The sequence below is a fragment of the Haliotis cracherodii genome, unplaced genomic scaffold (genome assembly GCF_022045235.1).
Source record: "Haliotis cracherodii isolate W230 unplaced genomic scaffold, xgHalCrac1.p SCAF_7, whole genome shotgun sequence".
Classification (NCBI taxonomy): domain Eukaryota; kingdom Metazoa; phylum Mollusca; class Gastropoda; order Lepetellida; family Haliotidae; genus Haliotis; species Haliotis cracherodii.
In genome coordinates this window covers 9389110-9410668 of record NW_027266330.1, presented here as the reverse complement: position 1 = coordinate 9410668, position 21559 = coordinate 9389110, and the positions used below count along the sequence as shown (strand labels likewise).

At 43.8% G+C, this 21559-nt stretch overlaps 1 protein-coding gene across 1 annotated transcript in view; it reads left to right on the top strand.

Annotated features, from left to right (window-relative positions):
* LOC139448651 (mucin-2-like) overlaps window positions 1–21559 on the top strand; it is a 77685-nt gene that overhangs the window by 48311 nt on the left and 7815 nt on the right. Inside the window, exon 2 of the mRNA XM_071230211.1 lies at window positions 20154–20368. Coding sequence (XP_071086312.1) covers window positions 20154–20368 — 215 coding nt within the window. The remainder of the gene's footprint in view (window positions 1–20153; window positions 20369–21559) is intronic.

Below are 21559 nucleotides of genomic sequence, written 5' to 3'. Positions count from 1 at the left end.
GAAAAGTTCGTCTCCAGCTTTGACTTTTACCCTCATTGAGTTACTCTTCTGTGCTTGATCTTGTAATATTTAGATCCAACATTATATTATAAGTGAGCGCAAGAAAAAAGAATCAACTTTATTCTTTGACAGTTCCAGTCAGCCCTCAGCCCGTCCTTTTTTTGTTATGTAAAGTATAAAATATTAAAAAATTGAAAAAAATTGCAATGTGGCTATTACTGTGCACTGGTATACGTGTTAAAGTGGAGTGAGTGAATGAGTATGGTTTTATGCCGCCTTTAGCAATATTCCAGCAATATCACGGCGGGGGATCCCAGAAATGGGCTTCACACATTGTGCTCATGTCGGGAATCGAACCCGGGACTGCGGTGTGACGAGCGCACGCTTGAACCACGAGGCTACCCGACCGCCCCGTTAAAGTGTGGTTCCAAAGTTGATTACCACCACTCAAAACATATTTTTATTATGTGTAATTGGTCACTGACTAAAAATGAAGTCCAACCGTTCCAGTTTGGGGAAATTAATCATGCATGCACCACCTCGGCCCTTTCTTATCGTTCTACTGAGTAAACTGACATCATATTTTTTTGTGTTCTGTCAGGTTGGTAATTCATATCAATTCAATTATTGTCTGATTTCAGTAAGGGTCCATTTATTCTTTTTATTTAAAATTTTAAATCACTAAAATGGGTTTCGCGAATTGTTTCTGTTCCCCTTTTCCTTGATGACGGGATGAAGGAAAATTCCAGTTCAGTCTTATTCCAGTAAAATACCGCACAGCCTTCTTGTTATATTGGATTGGTTGGTTGGTTTGTTGTTTAATGCCGCACTCAGCAGTATTCCAGCTATATGACGGCGGTCTGTAAATAATCGAGTCTGGACCAGACAATCCAGTGATTAATATCATGAGCATCGATCCACGCAATTGGGATCGATGACATGCATCAACCAAGTCAATGAGCCTGACCACCCGATCCCGTTAGTCGCCTCTTACGACAAGCATAGTCGCCTTTTACGGCAAGCATGGGTTGCTGAAGACCTATTCTACCCCGGATCTTCACGGGTCCGTTATATTGGAGCATGGCTGGCTCAGTCGTCTTAGGCGCTGCATTTCGCAGTAATAGTTGTGCTACTTAGGCGCGCCATAATCCTGTGACTGTGGATGGGACTCCTAGACCAGGCAAGGTTCTCACCATCTCCAAACAAAGTGGTCGTGGTATAACAGATGGTTTCTCAAAGCAACGTTAAATCAAACGTTCATACTCACTCTCGTCTTATCTTTCTGTACAGGCAGTCTACACGTCAGTGTTGTTTCATTTTGCAATTTGTTTCTTATTATTTAGAATTTCCTAAATCTATGACCGCCTCCGTGGTCTAGTGGTAGAGCGTCCGGAGTTCGATTCCCGGCAGCGTCCTAACAAAAGACGTTTAAAGATAGTACTTATTGTTACCCTGGCGCTCAGAATAAAGGGGGCTAAAATAAGTACTGGTTGGCTCGGAGTCAGTATACTGTGTCTGAGTGGGGTATTCACGTTAAACTGCGGCATGGTATCTCAGTTAGCTAGCACTATAAAATCGGCATTAGTGCGGACTGGCACAAGCAGCCACACTCCCACCCCACCCCCCCCACCCACACACACACACACACACACACGCGCGCACACACACACACACACACACACACACACACGCTCGTGCATGCACGTCGCTGTACAAACGCGACGCTAAACCCTATTTCACCTCACCTCATCAATTTGTTTAATTATTAAAAACGTCATCAGTTCATTCGTCCTTAAACACTCACGTTTTTATAAATTTGTTTTTCCGTTTGTTGTTCAACGACGCACTTTGCAATAATCCAGAAATATGACGGCGGTCTGAAAATAATCGAATCTGGACCAGACAATCCAGTGAGCATCGGTCCACGCAGTTGGTATACGATGACTGACCACTCGATCCATCAAGTCGCCTTTTACGACAAGCACTGGTTTCTAGGGACCTATATTCTTACCCGGTGGACCCCGGGCTTAAGTGGATATGGTTATCCTTTAACCTTCTCTATGACTGCACTCTGAGTGTTAACTTCAAATTTAACGAGCAAGGTCACAGCCAGGACAATGACAATGAAGGATAATATAATGTATATATTGATCTGTTTTTGTTCACATTCATATCGGTATATACAGAAACAGGAAGATACACTAATATACCATACCATTTAAGACTATGTCCTCACTGTTGGCAGAATGAGAAAATGTACACAGAAGATACATTCATGTTTTGCTTGTATGTGAGACCTCTATTAGAAAAAAAGATTATTAGTAAATACATCAGAAATGATAGTAAACATATTCATAAATATTATGAACATGCAACAGACACAAACGATAAATGATATCTGAATCTACCTATTTAATATGTGCAAACAATAAGGAATATGTTCATACCACTAAATTTACCTATTTTCAAAGGATTCTACATATGACATGTGTCTATGCGATATGTGTGTATATGTCGATGCATCTATCTATCCATCTATCTATCTATCTATCTATCTATCCTCGGGGAAATCCTCGCTAAAAACTAAGAGACATTTACGATGAGTGAGTGAGTTAAATTTAACGTCACATCGGCAATATCTCAGCCATATCGTGACGAGTATTTAAGATGAAGATATTGAACTGGTTAAATGTTGGTTGGATATCAATTCTCGATTGGGTAAATATAACAATAACTGCTTAATTTGGCAAACAGAGGCCTGGGCTGCCCAGTGGTCTTTTCACTGTACAGAGTTGCGTCCCTTAGTCGCGACACAATCCGCAGATCGTTAGTTCGAATCACATTCGAAATGACTATACTAAGACGTGACCTGCATGGAATTGGGCTTTTCGTCCACATCAAGCTGACTTTACGTGATGTAACTGACATACTTTTTAAGCGGCGTAAAACCCAACTCACTCACTCATTGACAGGTGTTTGTATTTATACACGTATAAATAAATATCTCTTTGGGACTTTTACAAGTATAAATGTCAACGCCAATTGTAATTTAATAAATAAAGAAACATATCTTCTTGCTACGATGTCTGTGTAGTAGCTTCTCTCATTCTGCAGTGCATCTACTTCATCAACATAACACGCATTTCACACATTCTCACAGGATCCTGCCACTTCTAAGGGACGTAACTCTACACGGCGAATGTCGACGGTTTAGACGACAGTCCCGCTTGTTAATTCTATCAACGTCAAACGTTCTGATTAGATCATTCAGGAAACCGAGGCATTCACTTCATTTTAACTGCCGGGATAACGAAAGTTTACACCCATGTTTGATGGTGGCTAAAATGTAACAAACAAGAAATGGTTATTCGATGATGATGTATTTGATACTGGTATCAAAGGCGATGTTACATGCATCATATCAGTGAGTATCTCGCAGCATGGTGACGTGCACTTGACGTCTTAAGGAACATGGGGTTCGCTTTATTTCACTGAACACAGTAATAAGTATGAATTTTCAAGTGTAATCTTTCGTTTGCCCGGCTGTTTATTTTTTTCCATCTAGAAATCATATACTCTGCAAAAAAATAGAAACAAAAAAGTAATTTTAGATGTATATTTTATCTATCATATAAATTAATCAACGAATGGTAATCGATTTATCAAAACTGCCAAACATCATTGGCACAGGTTCTATATGGCACACATGGAACAGTAGATTTTCAAGGTGAAGATCATCCATTCTCATTATCTTGTATGGCACCATTAGAGTTCAAAACTGACGCCATCGGCGTCCCATGGAAGCAGTCAGATCCTGAATTGCGTCCTGGGGAATGTTCACCCACTCTGCCTGCAGTGCTTGTGTCAACTGTCGGAGGTTCTGTGTTTGATGCTGACGTGCTCGCAGTCATTGATCCAGTTCATCCCATCAATGTTCGATTGGATTTAAATCTGAAGACCTGGATGGCCATGACAGGACCTGGATGTTGTGATTCCTGAACAAGGACAATCTCATTAAAATCAGATCTTAGTTCTCGCTATCGCTAAACAAAGATCTGAGGACATCCCATTACGGTTCACGTCAGAACGACCTTTCATCCGACCAATCAAAGTGTCGCTTACCAGATCATGTAAGTGACAGTCGGACTGTGTTTTCTGATCATGCAACCTCGAAAAAGTTAACACGGGGTATTCCGAACGACAGTTACGGCTCGTATGACTGAGTCCGTCAAAATTATCGTCTATCTATCGCTTCCGTGGGATAAACATTTGGACGGAGGGGGCGTTGTACAGTATGTGGGAAGAACGACCATACAATCGCAAACATATATAAGATATTCCGGAATGGTTTTTTTAGTTTTCAAAATTTAATCGAGAACTGTGTCAACATATTTTTCAAGCGTAGTCTGAAATGGAAAAAGAAAGCTGCTTTCGAATTGGCTGATGTCGACTTCTTGTTAGTTGTTTCAGTGGTCGGTCAAGGTTCGCGAAAGATCGTTCTGACGTGACCCGTAATGGGATGTCCTCAGATCTTGGCTTAGCGATAGCGAGAACTTAGATCTGATTTTGATGAGATTGGAACAAGGATGTTGTCAGTCTTGCAGACTGAAGTGTTGCATAATGGGAAGGACGTGTGACCGAAGAATCCCATTCGCGTAACGTTGTGCCGTTAAATTTCCCAGAACTTGCAGTGTAGAAGATGGCTACCCGCATCATCACGCTACCACTACCAAATCTGTCCACTTCCAAAAGACAGTTCCGTGCATAATGTTCCCCGCGACGCCTGTAAACAAGACGTCTACCATCAGCACGGCGAAGCAAAAATAAGACGCTAAATCAAACTTGTCTCCATCGCAGTTGTGGCCATACTTTGTGACCTTGACACCATTGACGTCGCAGCCGACGATACAGGTCCGGCAAAATGACACCTCGAAGTGGTCGTCTAGCGCGAATACCTTCATCGCCTAAACGGTTCCTCGCTGTCTGGTCCTGGTTTTGCCGTAGTCGTAGAGGTGTCCGTGGTGGGTCTTTCACGTAAGTGACGTAGCCGTATGAATCTGTCCTGTGCTCTAGTTGTGATACGTGGTCAACCGGATCTGGGATCACGTTTTGTCCCGTGTGTCTGATAACGGTTCCACGGTAATTAAAGAAGTGGTTTCCCATAAATTGTGTCTACTTTGTCATCCGTCAACTTCTCAGTAACGCCCATCAGACAAGTTTCCACAGTCTTGTAATGGTGCTTGGTGCTACGTGGGAAAATCTGGCTACAGCTGAAGATGATTCTCCTGTTTGCAGTCAGCCGATGGCGTTGTTGCGTTGGGCTTCCGTCAGTAATGGCCTGTTTTCGTTGTTCACTTGTTGTAAGATTGTGAAGTCATGCAAATAAAAATCTAACGTTTTCATACCCCAACAAGTCAAACTGCACGTGCATGTCATGTTGGTGTGTTTCGGCACCAGGCTCTCACGTGGCTGTGTTTTTGCGATTTTTCCATCTATTCACCAAATTTCAGCAGTACCCTATTCTTTCCACACAAATCAGTCCCAATCCTTACACAAATGACCGATTCAGTCCGAGCCGACCAGTCCTTGTTTAAGCCCCTTAATGCCGAGCGCCAGACAGGGTAACAACAAGCACAATCTTTTAACGTCTTTTGATATGAGACGGTCGGGGATCGAACCCCGGACCTTCCGCTCTCCGGGCGGACGCTCTACCACTAGACCACGGAGGCGGTCCACGTGAGACTTAGATGAGAATGTTGTTGCAGAGTTTGACAATGCCGACGGAATGTCAGCATCTCTGACGACGTTGTCCTTTGTTCATGGTATCAACCACAAACGTCACTGATCTGAATATATGCAGGCCGCCGTGTTATAGCTGGGGCATTGCTGACTGTGGCATAAAACAACAGTCACTCGTTAACCATAATGTCCCTTGGCTTGTCAGCACCTTACCATATTGATGTGTTTTACCAAACTTGCAATATCTACCGACATCGTCACGTGTAATTTTCAGCTCCCATTATAGTGAGTGAGTATGATTTTACGCCGCTTTTAGCAATCTTCCAGCAATATCACGGCGGGGGACACCAGAAGTTGGCTTCACACCTTGTACCCATGTCGGGAATCGAACCCGGGTCTTCGACGTGACGAGCGAACGCTTTAACCACTAGGCTAAGGGTATAGTGCTGACAAACCTAGAAACATAATCGGTGCGAACCGGGATTCGAACCCACAATCACAGGTTTCTGGCGTGCCCAAGGGACGCAACTCTGCACACCGAATCGCGGCGCCTTCGACGACTGGGCCACCCGTGCCCCCAGAATGCATTTGAAATTGGGTCTTTGAAATGCCAGTATACCTATCAATAAATGTTCATTATTGATATTGAATAACCGGATTCTTTGTTGAATATGAATACAATCGGCTATTGCGTTAGTGTTCGTGGATGTTTTTGCATCACAGTCAGCGTTCTATTCACAAAAATCAAGAATCAACATATGTTGATAATGGGTTTTAGACTGGTCGATGCGACCTGCATACATGCATTAATTCTTGATAACTAAGTATAACTAACATAACGACAAGTCACTTTTCGTAGGGTCTTATCTTTCACTGTTTGTATTTGTTTGAGAGTCACAAATGTTTGCGCATGGTCAATCAAAGGGGCACAACTCTTTATTGGCACAAGGGATTTGTGGCAGTACGAGTAGCGTCCCTTCTCTGTTTTCGATCGATTCAGGTGATTGTGTTGTCTTCAGACAATACAGACGTGCACAAAGTGAGCTAGTTCGTCATGCAAACCCTGAAACAAGTATATCCAATACAGCCAAGTCTATAATAGCTGGCAGGTATATATTACTGCAATTTCAGTTTCCGAAAATGACTCGAGTTCTTTTCATTATATTTTATTAAAATAATTTAGCAACTGTTTTTTTTCTGTAAACTATTTTATATTTTTGAGACTAGAAGTGAGTCTAAGGGTGAGGCCACCAGAGTGAGTGAGTGAGTGTAGATTTACGGCGCTTTTAGCAATATTCCAGCGGGGGACACCAGAATTGGGCTTCACACATTGTACCTATGTCGGGAACCGAATCCGGGTCTTTGGCGTGACGAGCGAACGCTTTAACCACAAGGCTACCCGACCGCTCCTCAGCCATCAGAAACTATATGCATACACCTAATTACAGGTAGAAGGACACACACAAGAACGATAAAATGTCAGCTGAAGACCCGGGTGCGATTCCCCTATGATGTGTGAAGCCTATTTCTGGTGTTTTAACCCGTGATATTGCTGAAATATTACAGAATGCGGCGTAAAACCACACTCACTCTCTCTAAAGTGGAAATAAATAACTTCAAACACTTCTCTCCTCTATGAAGCTGACATCAATATGTGAGACGTCGTTATGAACTCTGCTTTGTGGGGAGGTAATTAACTCTACCTGTCTTCCTCATCAAGCACTCTCTGCCCATCATGTTGTTATGATATTCTCTTTTTGTTGTTATTATTTTATCACTCATGTATGCAAATTGTTGTTGTTAATCCCCCGTCTACCATATGTTATTTTGTACCATGTTCATTATTTATCCTTGCTTGACATCAGTATCTATGCCGAATTGTCGCTATTACAGTTTAATAAAGAAGTTGTTCGTATCTGTTTTACACTGCTGCATGGTATCTAACTCTTGAAAACTGGCACTACTCCGCACCGATACAAGCACCCACGCACACGTACACACACACAAACGCGCGCGCGCGCTCACACGCACACACACAAACGCACAATAACACAAAGGTATGTCACACACACTCGCGCGCGCGCACCTATACACACAGACACATGCGCACACATATACGCGCACACACATATACGCACACACACATGTACTCGCTCACACACATAAACACACGCACACACATACAAAGACACATGCGCACACATATACGCACACATACATATACACGCACACACATATACACTCACACACACATAACACACACACACAGAAAGACACACACAGAGACACGCACACCTACACACACACACACACACACGCATACACACAAATAAGTGAGTGAGTTGGGTTTTACGCCGCTTAAAATGTATGTCAATTATATCACAGAATGTCAGCTTCATGTTGAAGAAAAGCCCAAATTCCCTGCATGTCACGTCTTAGTATAGTCATTTCGAATATGATTCGAACTAACGATCTGCGGATTGTGTCAAGCCTAAGGGACGCAACTCTGTACAGTGAAATTACGCGCCTTAGACCACTGGAAATAAGCACGGGTCTCCCTGTCATTTTCTTACACAATGTATGAATTTAGGTCGTTCGTTAAAAACAAACTGACGAACTAACAACAGACCGGCAATGTGTAAAACACATATAGCAAGCATGAAGTGACACAGACAATTGTAGACAAAATTAGGAATGCATGGATCCCACCCCAGTTACCCATAAATTTTCCATGTTCCCCAAGACTTTTAACAGACCTCGCGCAAATGGGCCACGGCGCCTTGGCGAAATCTTGCATCTGAATGAGTTCTTTCACGCTACGCATCTGTTTTATGCATGGACTGTCATTGCAGCGATAGTCTATCGTCTTTATGTTTCACGTCATCAATATGTATCAGGTAAAGTTTAACCATGTGTTGTCAACAACTGCTGCAACCGTGCACTGCAAAGAAACGGCGCAGTGTGTGCAGGGGAAATCTGGGTGAGTACTTCTGATGTTTTTTTATTGTTTTATCTGAACATCAAGCAGAAATTTATCAATATTAAAAGTTGTGAATATATGAAATGAATGACTAACCATAATGTGTCTGAAAATTCTGATATAATTACTTGGAAGAACATTGTTTATAGCGTCAACGTGGGCTTTTAACTGCTTGAATGTGTTAGTTTGCAAACGCTTTGAACAGTATTTCATGTGTCAACGTCGTGAGGGGGCACGGGTGGCCCAGTCGTCTATCTGCCTCAATTCGCTGACAGAGTTGCGTCCCATGGGAACGCCAGAAACCTATGATTGTGGGTTCGAATCCCTGTTTGTCTTGATAATGTGTCAAGGTTTGTCAGCACCATACCCGTACTTGTGGATTTAACCAAAGTGGTAATTGTCTGAGACCTGCATCACTTTAGGCTTTCCTCCCACATTAAGCTGACACGCCGTGATATAACTGGAATACAGTAAACTACGGTTATAACGAACACGCTTATAACGAACTGACGGATATAACGAACCTTCTTTTTTGGTCCCGACTATTTGCTGTAGTTATGCTGTATATATACTTATAACGAACTACGGTTATAACGAACTAAAATTAGTAGTCACCTTGAGTTCGTTATAACCGTACTTTACTGTACCGTTAAACATGGCGTTAAACCGTACTCATTTGGGAAGAATGGTCAGCGACGCCTATCGTAGATGTTTACTACTTTGGTGAATCGAATCCGGCTGACAAAGCAAAGATTCTTGAATTCGAACCTAGGAACAAATGGTCATCGGACGGTTAACAGACAAGGGCCAGTGGATGCAAAAACAACAAAACTGAACAATATATTTAATTCAAATGAGAATGAAATATATGAGGTCGGTAAGACTACGGAAATAAGATTCGCCATTCGATGCACAGTGCTTCGTTATTGAGATGGGACCGCCTCCATGGTCTTGTGGTAGAGCGTCCGCCAGAAGAGCGGAAGGTCTGGGGTTCGATCCCCGGCCGCGTCATACCAGAAGACGTTAAAATATGGTACTTGTTGTTACCCTGTCTGCCGCTCGGGGCTAAAACAAGGACTGGTCGTCTCTGAGTCAGTATACTGTGTCTGAGTGGGGTATTCATGTTAAACTGCGGCATGGTTTTGCAGTGGACTAGCACTATAAGTTCGGCATCAGTCCGGACTAATACGGCTAGTAGCTATATAAGTGCAAAATTGAACGCGACGTTAAACCGCATTTCACCTCATCCTTGCGATGAGGTTAGCCTCGTGGTTAAAGCGTTCGCTCGTCACGCCGAAGGTCCAGGTTCGAATGGTACGATTCCGGGGTAGAATAGGTCTTCAGTAACCCATACTTGCCGTAAGGCGACTATGCTTGTCGTAAAAGGCGACAAACGGGATCGGGTGGTCAGGCTCGCTGACTTGGTTGATGCATGTCATCGATCCCAATTGCGTGGATCGATGCTCATGATATCAATCACTGGATTGTCTGGTCCAGACTCGATTATTTACAGACCGCCGTCATATAGCTGGAATATTGCTGAGTGAGGCGTTAAACAACAAACCAACCAACCAATCAACGAATGGTACAACGTATGAAGCCCACTCTGGTGTCCCTTACCTTGATATCGCTGGAATATAGGTGAGAGTGACGTATAATCCCCTTATTTAGTCGGGCGGTAAGGTAGCCTGGTAGCTTAGGCTCGACACGCCGAAAATCCGGGTTCGATTCCCCACATGGGTACAATGTGTGGATTCCATTTCTGATGTGCCCCGTCGTAATATTGCTGGAAGTTTTCTAAATGCAAAGTCAAGTCAATTGTTCACCTAAAAAGACATTATCATTCCATTTTGTTTCTTAAATCCTGTTTGTGAATATCGGCGCCTTATACCTCTGTGCCACCCTCTGAAATGATGTTCCTTAGTGTAGCATGGAACCACGTGTTGAAACCTGATCAGATCGTCCTGACTGGGCGCCACCATTTTGGGTGAAGCAAACGCAAGTGATACGAGAGGTGAAATCTCATTGGTCCATATAAGAGAGGCTTAGAGGGGACATAACTGGTAATAGCCACTGGTGGCGCTACGATCGAACCTAGTAATCCCAGCCTAGTTCGGCCAGGGTGGAAACTGGACTTTAAAAAGTCAGTAAACTCTCTTGCCTCGGGAAGATGACTGCGTAATGAACCAGCCCTATATGCCCTAAATTATGATTCACGTTTCACAGATTCACGGGTCTCATGATCATGTACCCAACAATGGCAGATAACTCTAAATCCAGTACAAAAACTATTACGGCACTTTCTACCGCCGTTACATTTACCAACACACAATATGCTCTCAAAACATTATTACTTCAAGTTTTTTCCCTATTTCAGGTTATTATGCAGTCTTTGAACTTCGTGCTCTGTATGTCCGTCTTATACGCTGGTAAGTGCATGTTCATGTCCCTAACAATTAATAAATAAGTATATATAGTTTGCCTTTTGTTTGTTGTTTAACGCCGCACTCACTCAGCAATATCCCAGCTATATGACGGCGGTTTGTAATTGTTTCAGTCTGCTTCATGCTTCAACCAAGTCAGCGAACCTGACCACCCGATCCCGTAAGTCGCCTCTTACGACAAGCATAGTCGCCTTTTGCGGCATGCATGGGTTGCTGAAGACCTATTCTACCCCGGATCTTCACATATGTAGGATATATTGAATATATGTCTGCATCATTGAAACTATTCCGAGTAATTAAAACGCTCTCTCTCACTCACTCACTCACTCACTCACTCACTGAAGCATCATCCCAAACAAGGCTTTGTTGGAAATCAACTAGGACCTCAAGGAAATCTTCTCTTATCTCAAAGTCCTCAATCAGTCAGCTTCAACGTTATTCCATCTTCTTTGTGTTCCGAGCACTTTTTGTGCGATATTCAGTGTTACTGTGTCTGAGCCGTGATCTCATATTTATGTGTTTGCTGTGTTCACGGAATGCATTATGCCCATCGACGCATCGTAAAAGAGAAATTGATTCCTGCCGATCTTGTCAAAACAGCTGAAGCGGCACTTTCAACAAACTTGCAAAAATATTTTCCCATTGTGTATAAATCCTTGTATTGTGTAACCTTATATTCTACCAGTGATGATTCCATTGAGAATACAATGTTGATTGATGGGCAACGGCAGATTCACAGAAGCCCTCATGCATAAAAATGGCTTATTATACGAACACTCAAATTTCTGCTATGCTCATAAAATAATCATCCTTGGGTTTTCGTATCAGACGGAATAAGGTATTTACTGGCGATAAAGCGGTGGATATATACGTGGGCGTTTCACAGTTTGATTGATTTTGGTTTTACGCCTCGGTCAGCAATATTAAAGCAATATTAAAGCAATATTACGACGGGGGACAGCAGAAGTGGGCGTCACACATTGTACCCATGTGGGCAATCGCACCAGGGCCTTCGGCGTGACGAGGTAACTCTTTCACAACTTGGCTACCCCCGCTCCGATAAGTTCTGAGCATCAAATAGAAGGAAATGTGCTTCAGTGACATCTTTTGTTGTGGACTTGTTTGATGCATGTCATCGATCTCAAGTGCGTGGATAGATGATCATGGTATTAATCACTGGATTGTCTGGTCCAGACTCGATTATATACAGACCGCCGTCATATAGCTGGAATATTGCTGAGTGCGGCGTTAAACAACAAACCAACCAGCAACCCTGATAAAAATAGAGTCTAGCTTCCCAACGCATATCCCAAAACCCGAACAATAAGCGAGACGCAGCGTCTTTGTTCATTATTCATTGTGGTAGAGTTCATAAATATGTGATGCCTGCAATAGATCACTATATAAAGATTTGCAGAAACATGTAGGTACGCAAGCTGTTATACTGTTTGGTTTGACATTTCCCATGCGTATTTATACAAAAGGAGAAAGTTCGAAATCAATTGAGTTCCTGGTGCGTATTATACGCAAATACGTACGCAGGTTATCTAGAGTTTGGTGTCCGTACTGATCTTTCAATAAAATACCGGGGATGTTTAGCCAACGAAAACTATCGCTGTATTGGACTATGTCGGTCTGTAAATAATCGATTCTGGACCAGACAATCCAGTGATTAACATCACGAGCATCACGAGTAAACATTCATTAACGTCCCCCCCTTCAGTGAGATGTTTGAGTGAGTGAGTGAGTGGGTGAGTTGGGTTTAACGCCGCTTTGAACAGAATTCCAGTTATATCACGGCGTGTCAGCTTAATGTGGGAGGAAAACCCGAAGTGATGCAGGTTTCAGACGTTTACCTGTTTGGTGAAACCCACGAACCCGGGTATGGTGCTGACAAACCTAGAAACATAATCGGGGCAAACCGGGATTCGAACCCTCAATCATAGGTTTCTGTCGTGCCCAAGGGACGCAACTCTGCACAGTGAATCGCGGCGCCTTAGACGACTGGGCCACCCGTGCCCCCCGCTGAGATGTTTGAGGTGGCGAGGAATCGTAGTCATAAAAGCGCTCTAGCCATGGGTTCGATTCCCCACATGGGTGCAATGTGTAAAGCCCATATCTGGTGTCCCCCGCCGTGGTGTTCCTGGAATATTCTCTAAAGCGGCGTAAAACTATAGTCACACTAATGCATGGGTTCACACTGGGGAACAGGTTTGGGAAGCGGACGTAAAATATTCACATACATATTTGATAAAAAAATATCCAGTCGATTTTTTCATTTTTGGAGGCCGGTGGCCTGGCATGTCAGTTGCTCGGCAACGAGAAGGTCTGGAGTTGGTAGACCAGTTTACTTAGTCTCTCCGCTTTGATTCGTGTTTACACATGCGATAATTATCGGGGGGACATCATTCATAATTTCACACCGTTTTAGCAACATTCTAGCAATATCACGGCGGGGGACACCAGAAAGAGGCTTCGAAAATTGTACCCATGTGAGGATTCGAACCTGGGCCTTCGGCGTGACGAGCGAATGCTTTAACCACAAGACTATCCCACCGCGCTAATTAGAACGCTAGAAAGGTGTAGTGTGATACACTGAGGCACTAATTAGTGAAAAGGACAGGTGCTTATCGACAAATTCTGGATAAAACAAACGGAAAGACGAAAAAGAACCGAAACTGCGGTATAAACTAGCATATGCACTACATTCTACATATACGATAGAAGCGGGGTTAGGGTTGCAAACTGGATGGTTTCGTTTGTGTAATTTAAATTTAAATTATAGGCCACAAAGATGAATTAAAGCTTTATTTCAAATTTGTCATCATGTCCCGTCGTGTATTTCGGCCCATATTGAGGGTAGACTAGATCCCCAGCAAAATGCCTGTCTTAAGATGCGATTGAAATGAATCGGGTGGTCAGGGTCGGCGACTTAATTTGTGGGATGATGCTCATGATATCAACCACTGGTTTGTCTTGCCCACATTTGATTATTTGCAGACCGCTGCCATATTGCTGGAATTTTGCAGCGTACGACGTAACATAACACGATCAGACCAAATGTCCTTGAATGAAAACCGAACACCCCCACCCCAACTAAAATTTTAGTTATTCAGAAACAAAGGCATTTTTACCGTTATTGCATATTTTAAAATAATATTTTGTGATTTTAGTAAAAGACAAAGATATACTCTTAAAAAAAAAAGAAACGAAAAACCAGGTTTGTGTGAGGTAGGAACATACATTTATACCAGGAACCGTACAAGGTATTGAGCCAAAATGTTGTGGAAAGAACACATGGTGCTTGTAGTCATCTCGGTCACATACATAGGAAAAGTCCAAGGTGAAGGTCAGTTAGCATCCATAACGCGTATGTCCCCCGTTGGAATCGATAGCGGCCTGACATCTCCTGCCCATGGAAGAGACGAGTATGCGAATCACATCCTGGAGAACGGTAGCCCACTTGGCCTCCAACGTAAAAGCCAACTGCTACAACGTCTGGGGTTGTGCTTGACGTCGGCATGGCCGTCTATCCAATTCATCCCACAGGTGCTCTATTGGGTTTAAATCCGGGGATCTTGAGCGCCAGGGGAGAACATTAATGTTGTGGATGTGTATTAAGGCTCTTGTGATCCGTGCTGTGCGTTGTCTTGCTGGAATACACCGTTGCCGTTGGCTGCAATTGGGAGGACGTGTGGTAGGAGAATTGCGTTGATGTATCGTTGAGCCGTGAGATTGCCCTGGATATGGACCAAACCTGTCCTGCCATGTTGAGATATAGCCGGCAACATCATAACGCTACCCCCACCAAACCTGTCCACTTCCTGTACACAGTTTCCGGCGTAACATTCTACAAGGCGTCTGTAGACCCGTGCTCCTCCATCCCCCTCGACGGAGGAGAAATCTTTATTCGTCGCTGAACCAGACGTCTCTCCATCGCAGTTGAGGCCATGTCCTGTGTTGACGACACCAATGCAGTCGTTGTTGACGATGTTGTGAACTCAATATGACGCGTCGAACAGGATGTCTTGCTCGTAGACCTGCTGCTCTTAAACGGTCGGAGATTCTGCGCAGTCCGGGTATTTGGGATGCGGTTGTGGTGGCTGTAGTCGTCCTTTCACGTAGGTGGCACAGTCGTATGTAGCGATCTTGGGCGGGGGTGGTTACTCTTGGTCATCCCGACCTTGGCCGATCACGTGTTGACCCATGCTGATGAAACCGATCCCATAGCCTTGTGATGGTGCTGGGCGCTACATTGAAAACGCTACATCTGATCGAGATTCCCCTGCCTGCAAGCGGCCTATGACGTTATTTTATTGCACTTCTGTTAATCTTGGCATATTATTATTAAAAACCCTGCACTTTAATACCGTTTATAGTGCTGCTGCACGTGCAGTACGTGCAGCTCCATGTCCCTTTTGTTAATGCACTGGGTGCGTTTTTCCGAATCGTACGTGTTTCCCGACTAATGGTTTGCATGCCCTTGTTTGTCACCGACACTATAACACATTAAACCTCTTCATTTTGCACCTTTGGTCCGCTTATTTTGCTTTTATGGCCAAAAACATTCGTATTGGGTATTTCTTTTTTTGAAGAGTATATATTCACAAAAAAGAATTGTCGTCTCACAGATGAAGTATGCTGCTCTGGAACAACCAGCATCTTTGACAGATAATCCTGTCTATTTCTTTGTACAGACTACTCGTCATTAGAATGTATCCCCATCACCCATCACTAGTCGTGAGAGGCCTCTAAATTGGGAACCCTTAGGGATTCCGGGTTAGAATAGGTCCCCAGCAACCCATGCTGGTCGGTGGAGGGAACTTGATGGATCGGGCTGTCATTTCCACGTACCTGACGTAGTGGGTAGCTGTTAAAGATATTAATTACTCGATTGTCTGGTCCAGCTACCGTTATTTACTGGCCGCCGTCATATAGCTGGAATGTTGCTGATGTCGGCGTCAAACCAACACACATACTTTCCATGACATCTTTCTATACATGTCGTCAGTATTACCGTACACTTTCTTGATGACAAGTCCCATTGTCTTTTCAGAACGTGCTGTGTGTGTTACTTACGGGAAGCTCTACACACTGTACAATGACTCGCATACCTGGAATGAGGTGTACGAAGTTTGCAAACATGAACGTCAGCGGATGGTGACGTTCCAAACAGACAAAGAAATGGCTGTTTTTGAAACGTTTGTGCAGAAATGGAGACACGAAAGCGTGTTGTAAGTTGTATTCGAAAATACTTTATTAGCTAAAATCATTAAATCCTATACTTGTCGACTAAACCCGTGAAGATCCGTGTAGAGAATAGGTCTTCAGCAACCAATGCTTGTCGTAAGAGGCGACTAACGGGGCCTGGTGGTCAGGCTCGCTGACTTCGTCGTCGTATCATCGTATCCCAACTGTGTAGATTGATGCTCATGATATCAATCACTGGTATATTTACAGACTGCCCTCATATAGCTGGAATATTGTTGAGTACGGCATTAAACAACAAACAAACAATACTTGCTTACTTAGATGATCAGGAAGTCATATTAGCTGCTTGTCTGACATCGTGACGATGACCTCGAACGTGGATTACTATGTTCAATCTAGACTCGACTATTGACCGGCCACCGTGATATAGTGGAGGGTGGCGTACATGAAGTTGATGAATGCGGTGACAACGAAGTAGATTTGGAAACCGATGTCGTACAGAAGTGCAATATGTTTGGTAATCGGTCAGATTTGGTGAAGGAGGATCAAGTTTGAATGGTTCCACATATTGATGTGTCACTGAATCTGGTTGCAGTGCCCAGCCGTTATCATCTATCCCGTTCTTAGATTCTATGTTGGTGATATTGGTCTCCTTGGTATACAAAATGTAAAGGACACATCCACAAAAAATGCACCTGACCCCGTATGGTCTGACTGGGAATCGACGGGGTACGCTGTTCCGGCTAGGTTTCCAGACCTTTACCCTGTTGAACTTGTGAATAATTGTTTTGCCTTTGCATGTGTTTGTGACACATGTGACCGGTGGGGCGGGATACGCTCTTATTTTCGCGAACACCTGGTGTCATCACTATTTCATAGTGAATCATAAACGATGATATGGTCGGAATCATACAATGGATATTATTCATTCGACTGTCGAAAAGGTTTTGTCGGTTTTATTCACATGCTTATTTTCTACTGCCACAATCCCTACAACCAGCTGAATTTACAAATTTGCAAATCCCATATTCACCCAGATTGTGCCTTTTGTCAGCACCATGCCTGTGGTCGTGGTCATAGTGGTAATCGTCTAAGACCTGCATCCCTTGAGGAGTCAATGCCCACATCAATGCTGACCTGCTTTTATATACTGACGGCCAAAAGAGACTTTACCACTTTGAATACGTAATGGCAAAAATGAAAAAAAAACCGTTCAAACTTAATCAATGCATAACACATCGTCAAAACACAACAATGCTCTGTATTTCTGTAGAAAATGCGAAAAAGTGAAAAACACATGCCCTTGGACAACCGACACTACACGAGGAATAAGGGTAAAAAAAGATATGGACGGCATGTCAGACACTCACACTTATAAAAAAGACATCACAGAAATGCCACGACTGACACCCCAACAACGCGAGTGGGCCATGGGTATGATACAGATGGGAGCCACCCTTGCCTACATTGCTGGAGGTTTTGGTTGCTCCCGTGTTGCTTAAACTAACCTGGTGCAACGTTACAGACAGACTAAGTGTCCTTCATCAACATGACAACGCCAGACCCCATACAGCCCGAATCGTCCACAACTTCCTTGCAGCCAACAACGTCAACGTGTTGCCGTGGCCTGTACGCTCACAAGACATGTCGCCCATAGAACACCTCTGGGATGTCATGGATCGTCGTGTTCGACAACGACCACATCCTCCAGCCAACCGAGAGGAACTGATCCAGGCCATCCAAGAAGAACGGCGATGTATCACACGTGACGTCATCTGGCGACATACTTTTTCCGTGCGCCGGAAAGTTTTACCGTTACTTGTAGCGGGGGTGGTCATACACGCTATGTGACATGTCATTGAACTTAAACCATTTTAGATTTTAGATGTGTGTGCCCTTTACGGTGTAAGCTTGTTTGTGCTTCCTCGCCTCAATTCTGGAAACTGTCTTGCCAATATCGGATGCTTTATGACTGTCATTTTGCATGCTGATTTCTTTGAAATTTTGATCTTTTCAATACATTGTACACCCATCTTTTGTGGCTTTTAAACTTGGGTGATTTTAAAACTATGGTTAAGTTTTTTCAGGCCGTATATAACTGAATTACTTTTCAAAGCTATGTTAAACCACATTGACTCACCCACAAAATAACCTCCTTTTGAAGAGTATAGAACCTGATTAGAAATAAACTGACGTCCAAAAGAAACTTTACCAACTGAAAATATGAATTTCAGACAAAGTATAATTTTTTTTTCGATGATGTCTATCAAAAACATATAACCTAAATACAACAATAGTGTATACAGAAAATGATAATCGTCTGTTACATGTTTGCGAGATAACAGCGAAAAAGTGAAAAACACGTGCACCACGGACAACTGCAAATGCACGTGCGGGTTAGGGTATAAAACGATATGCAACGGCAAGTCAGACAAAACACAAAGGAAATGCCACGACTCACAGTCGAACAACAAGAACGAGCCTTGGGTATGGTACAGATGGGAGCCACCCACGCCCATATTGCACGAACCTTCGGTTGCTCCCGTGTTGCCGTTACCAACTTGATGCAATGTTACAGACAGACATGGCGGACCGCTGACAGGCCAAGAACAGGCAGACCCAGGGTGACCACGCCTCATGATGACCGGTACTTGCGTACCTTGCACCTCCGAAATCGCTTCCTGACAGTGACGTCATCGGCGCAAAGGGTTAGTCGGCAGACAGTGACCAGGAGACTCAGGGCTCATGGAATCAGGACTTTTAGACCATACAGAGGACAGCTATTGACAGCGCAACATCGTCGTCTGCGATTGAGATGGGCCGGGACTGTACGACGTTGGCAACGACGTGACTGGCAGAGGGTTGTCTTCACTGACGAAAGTCGATTCTGTATGTTTAGGGCTGATGGAAGACAACGTGTTTACCGCCGAAGGGGTGAACGAACGGCGGCGTGTTGCGTGCAGGAGGTCGTACCATATGGTGGAGGGAGTGTCATGGTGTGGGGATGGATCTGTGGGCAGGAGAGGACACCGCTGGTCATCGTTGGCGGAAACTTGACAGCTCAACGTTACATGGATAACATCGTCCAGTTGTCCTACCATTTCTCCAACAGTAACCACGTGGTTAGCATGACAACGCTAGAACCCATACAGCCAGAATTGTCACTAACTTCCTCGCAGCCAATAACGTCAACGATCTGACCTGCAGGCGCACGCTCACCCGACATGTCCCCCACAGAACGCCTCTGGGACTTGGTGGATCGTCGTGTTCGACAACGACCACACTCTCCAGCCAACCGGATTGAACTGATCTTGGCCCTCTAGGAAGAATGGCGTCAAATCCCACGTGACCTCATCAGACGACTGACTTTTTCTGTGCGTCGAAGAGTTTAGCGTGCATTGAGGCATTTGGTGGTCACACACGCTACTAATGACTTCTTATTGAACGTGAGCGATTGTTTATGTACTCTGCCTATTGTCCATGATTCTGAAAGCTCGAGTTTTGTACTAAATCCAACTTTGGGGGGGCTCTGACGTCATTCTCGGTCGCGGTATGATTGTCATTTTCAGTGTTGATTATGTTGATATATTGATCTTCTCAATACACTTTACTTCATGCATGTATGTTTTGTTGTTTTTGAGCAAGAGTGATTTCAAACTCTGGTAAGGTTTCTTTTGGACGTCAGTTTATAAGAGGTATCAATTTGCCATCAAATATCTTAAACTTAACTTAAACTTCACCTGCCTGTTCCACCTCCTAATGCTCTGTCCTTCTTGCAGGGCGTCTGGCGTCTGGATTGGACTCCACCGCCAAAGGACAACCGACAAGCCTGTATGGTCTGACTGTACCGATTTGGACATGGGCTTGGACATTTTGAAATCCATGGAATTAAACTTTGAAGATAGTAAAAATTGCGTTCAGTATAATCTGAGTGGGGTTTACAGTCCGATGCCGTGTGCCCAGCCGTATGCCACCATGTGTGAAGAGGAGATCCGTACGTACCTTTACTAATGAAACTTTATATGGAGATGAGCTGAAATGGGAGTTAACGTCGCTCGAAAGATCATTGCACTCATATATCGACAACCATGCGCGCGCGCGCGCGCGTGTGTGTGTGTGTGTGTGTGTGTGTGTGTGTGTGTGTGTGTGTGTGTCTGATCCCGCCTTATACCGGGTTTAGAGTGCTTTCCCACAGATATATCATGCCGCAGTTTAACATGAACACCCCACACAGACACAGCACACTGACTGCGAGCCAACTATTCCTTGTTTTATCCCCTTTACGTCTAGCGCCAGGCAGGGTAACAACAAGCATCATATCTTAATGTCATTTGGTTTTACGCGACTAGGGATCGAAGCACCGAATTCCTGCCGTCTGAGCAGAAGCCCTGTCCACTATATCACAGAGGCGGTCTGCTATATAAGGAACACAAAATGTTTCACATATAACGGATTTAAATAACTCAAATATTTGAAATAAACACCAACCTCTCTGGCTCATGATGTCAGTGGTTGTTTGCTTCTAATAGAGAAGGGGGATCGGGTGGTCCAGTCGTCTAAGGCGCCGCGATTCGCTATGCAGAAACCTATGATAGTGGGTTCGAATCCCGGTTCGCCCTGATTATTTTCTCGGTTTGTCAACACCATACCCGTGCTCGTGGGTTTCTTCGAAGTTGTAAACGTCTGAGACCTGCATCACTTCGGCCTTTCCTCACACATTAAGCTGACACGCCGTGATATAACTGTAATACTGTCAAAAGCGGCGTTAAACCCAACTCGCTCACTCATGATCACTCTTATAGAGAAACATGCATTCTTTACAGATGGGTGTTGGTTCACTGAAGAACAGAATGTTGAGATTTCGAATTTACAAGAAGATTCCAATTCCTCTCTTGATGTCGGAACGTGTAAGAAAAGCTGTCTGGACAAGCACACCGGGGATGGTCTTTGTGTTGCAGTTGGCTACAATGGCTCTAACTGCAGGATTTATATGGGAAGTGACATCTCTATCAACCATTCACTTCAGTTTCAAGGGAATAATCAATCGACCGTCTTTGTCAAACAATGCCATAATGGTAAGTCACTCTGGTGTGGCTATGTAATGAATACTTGTCTTACCAAAGGCGTGTTTTTTCTGTCTTAACGAATGTCTTGTACACATATAGGTTTGGTAACATAGACATCG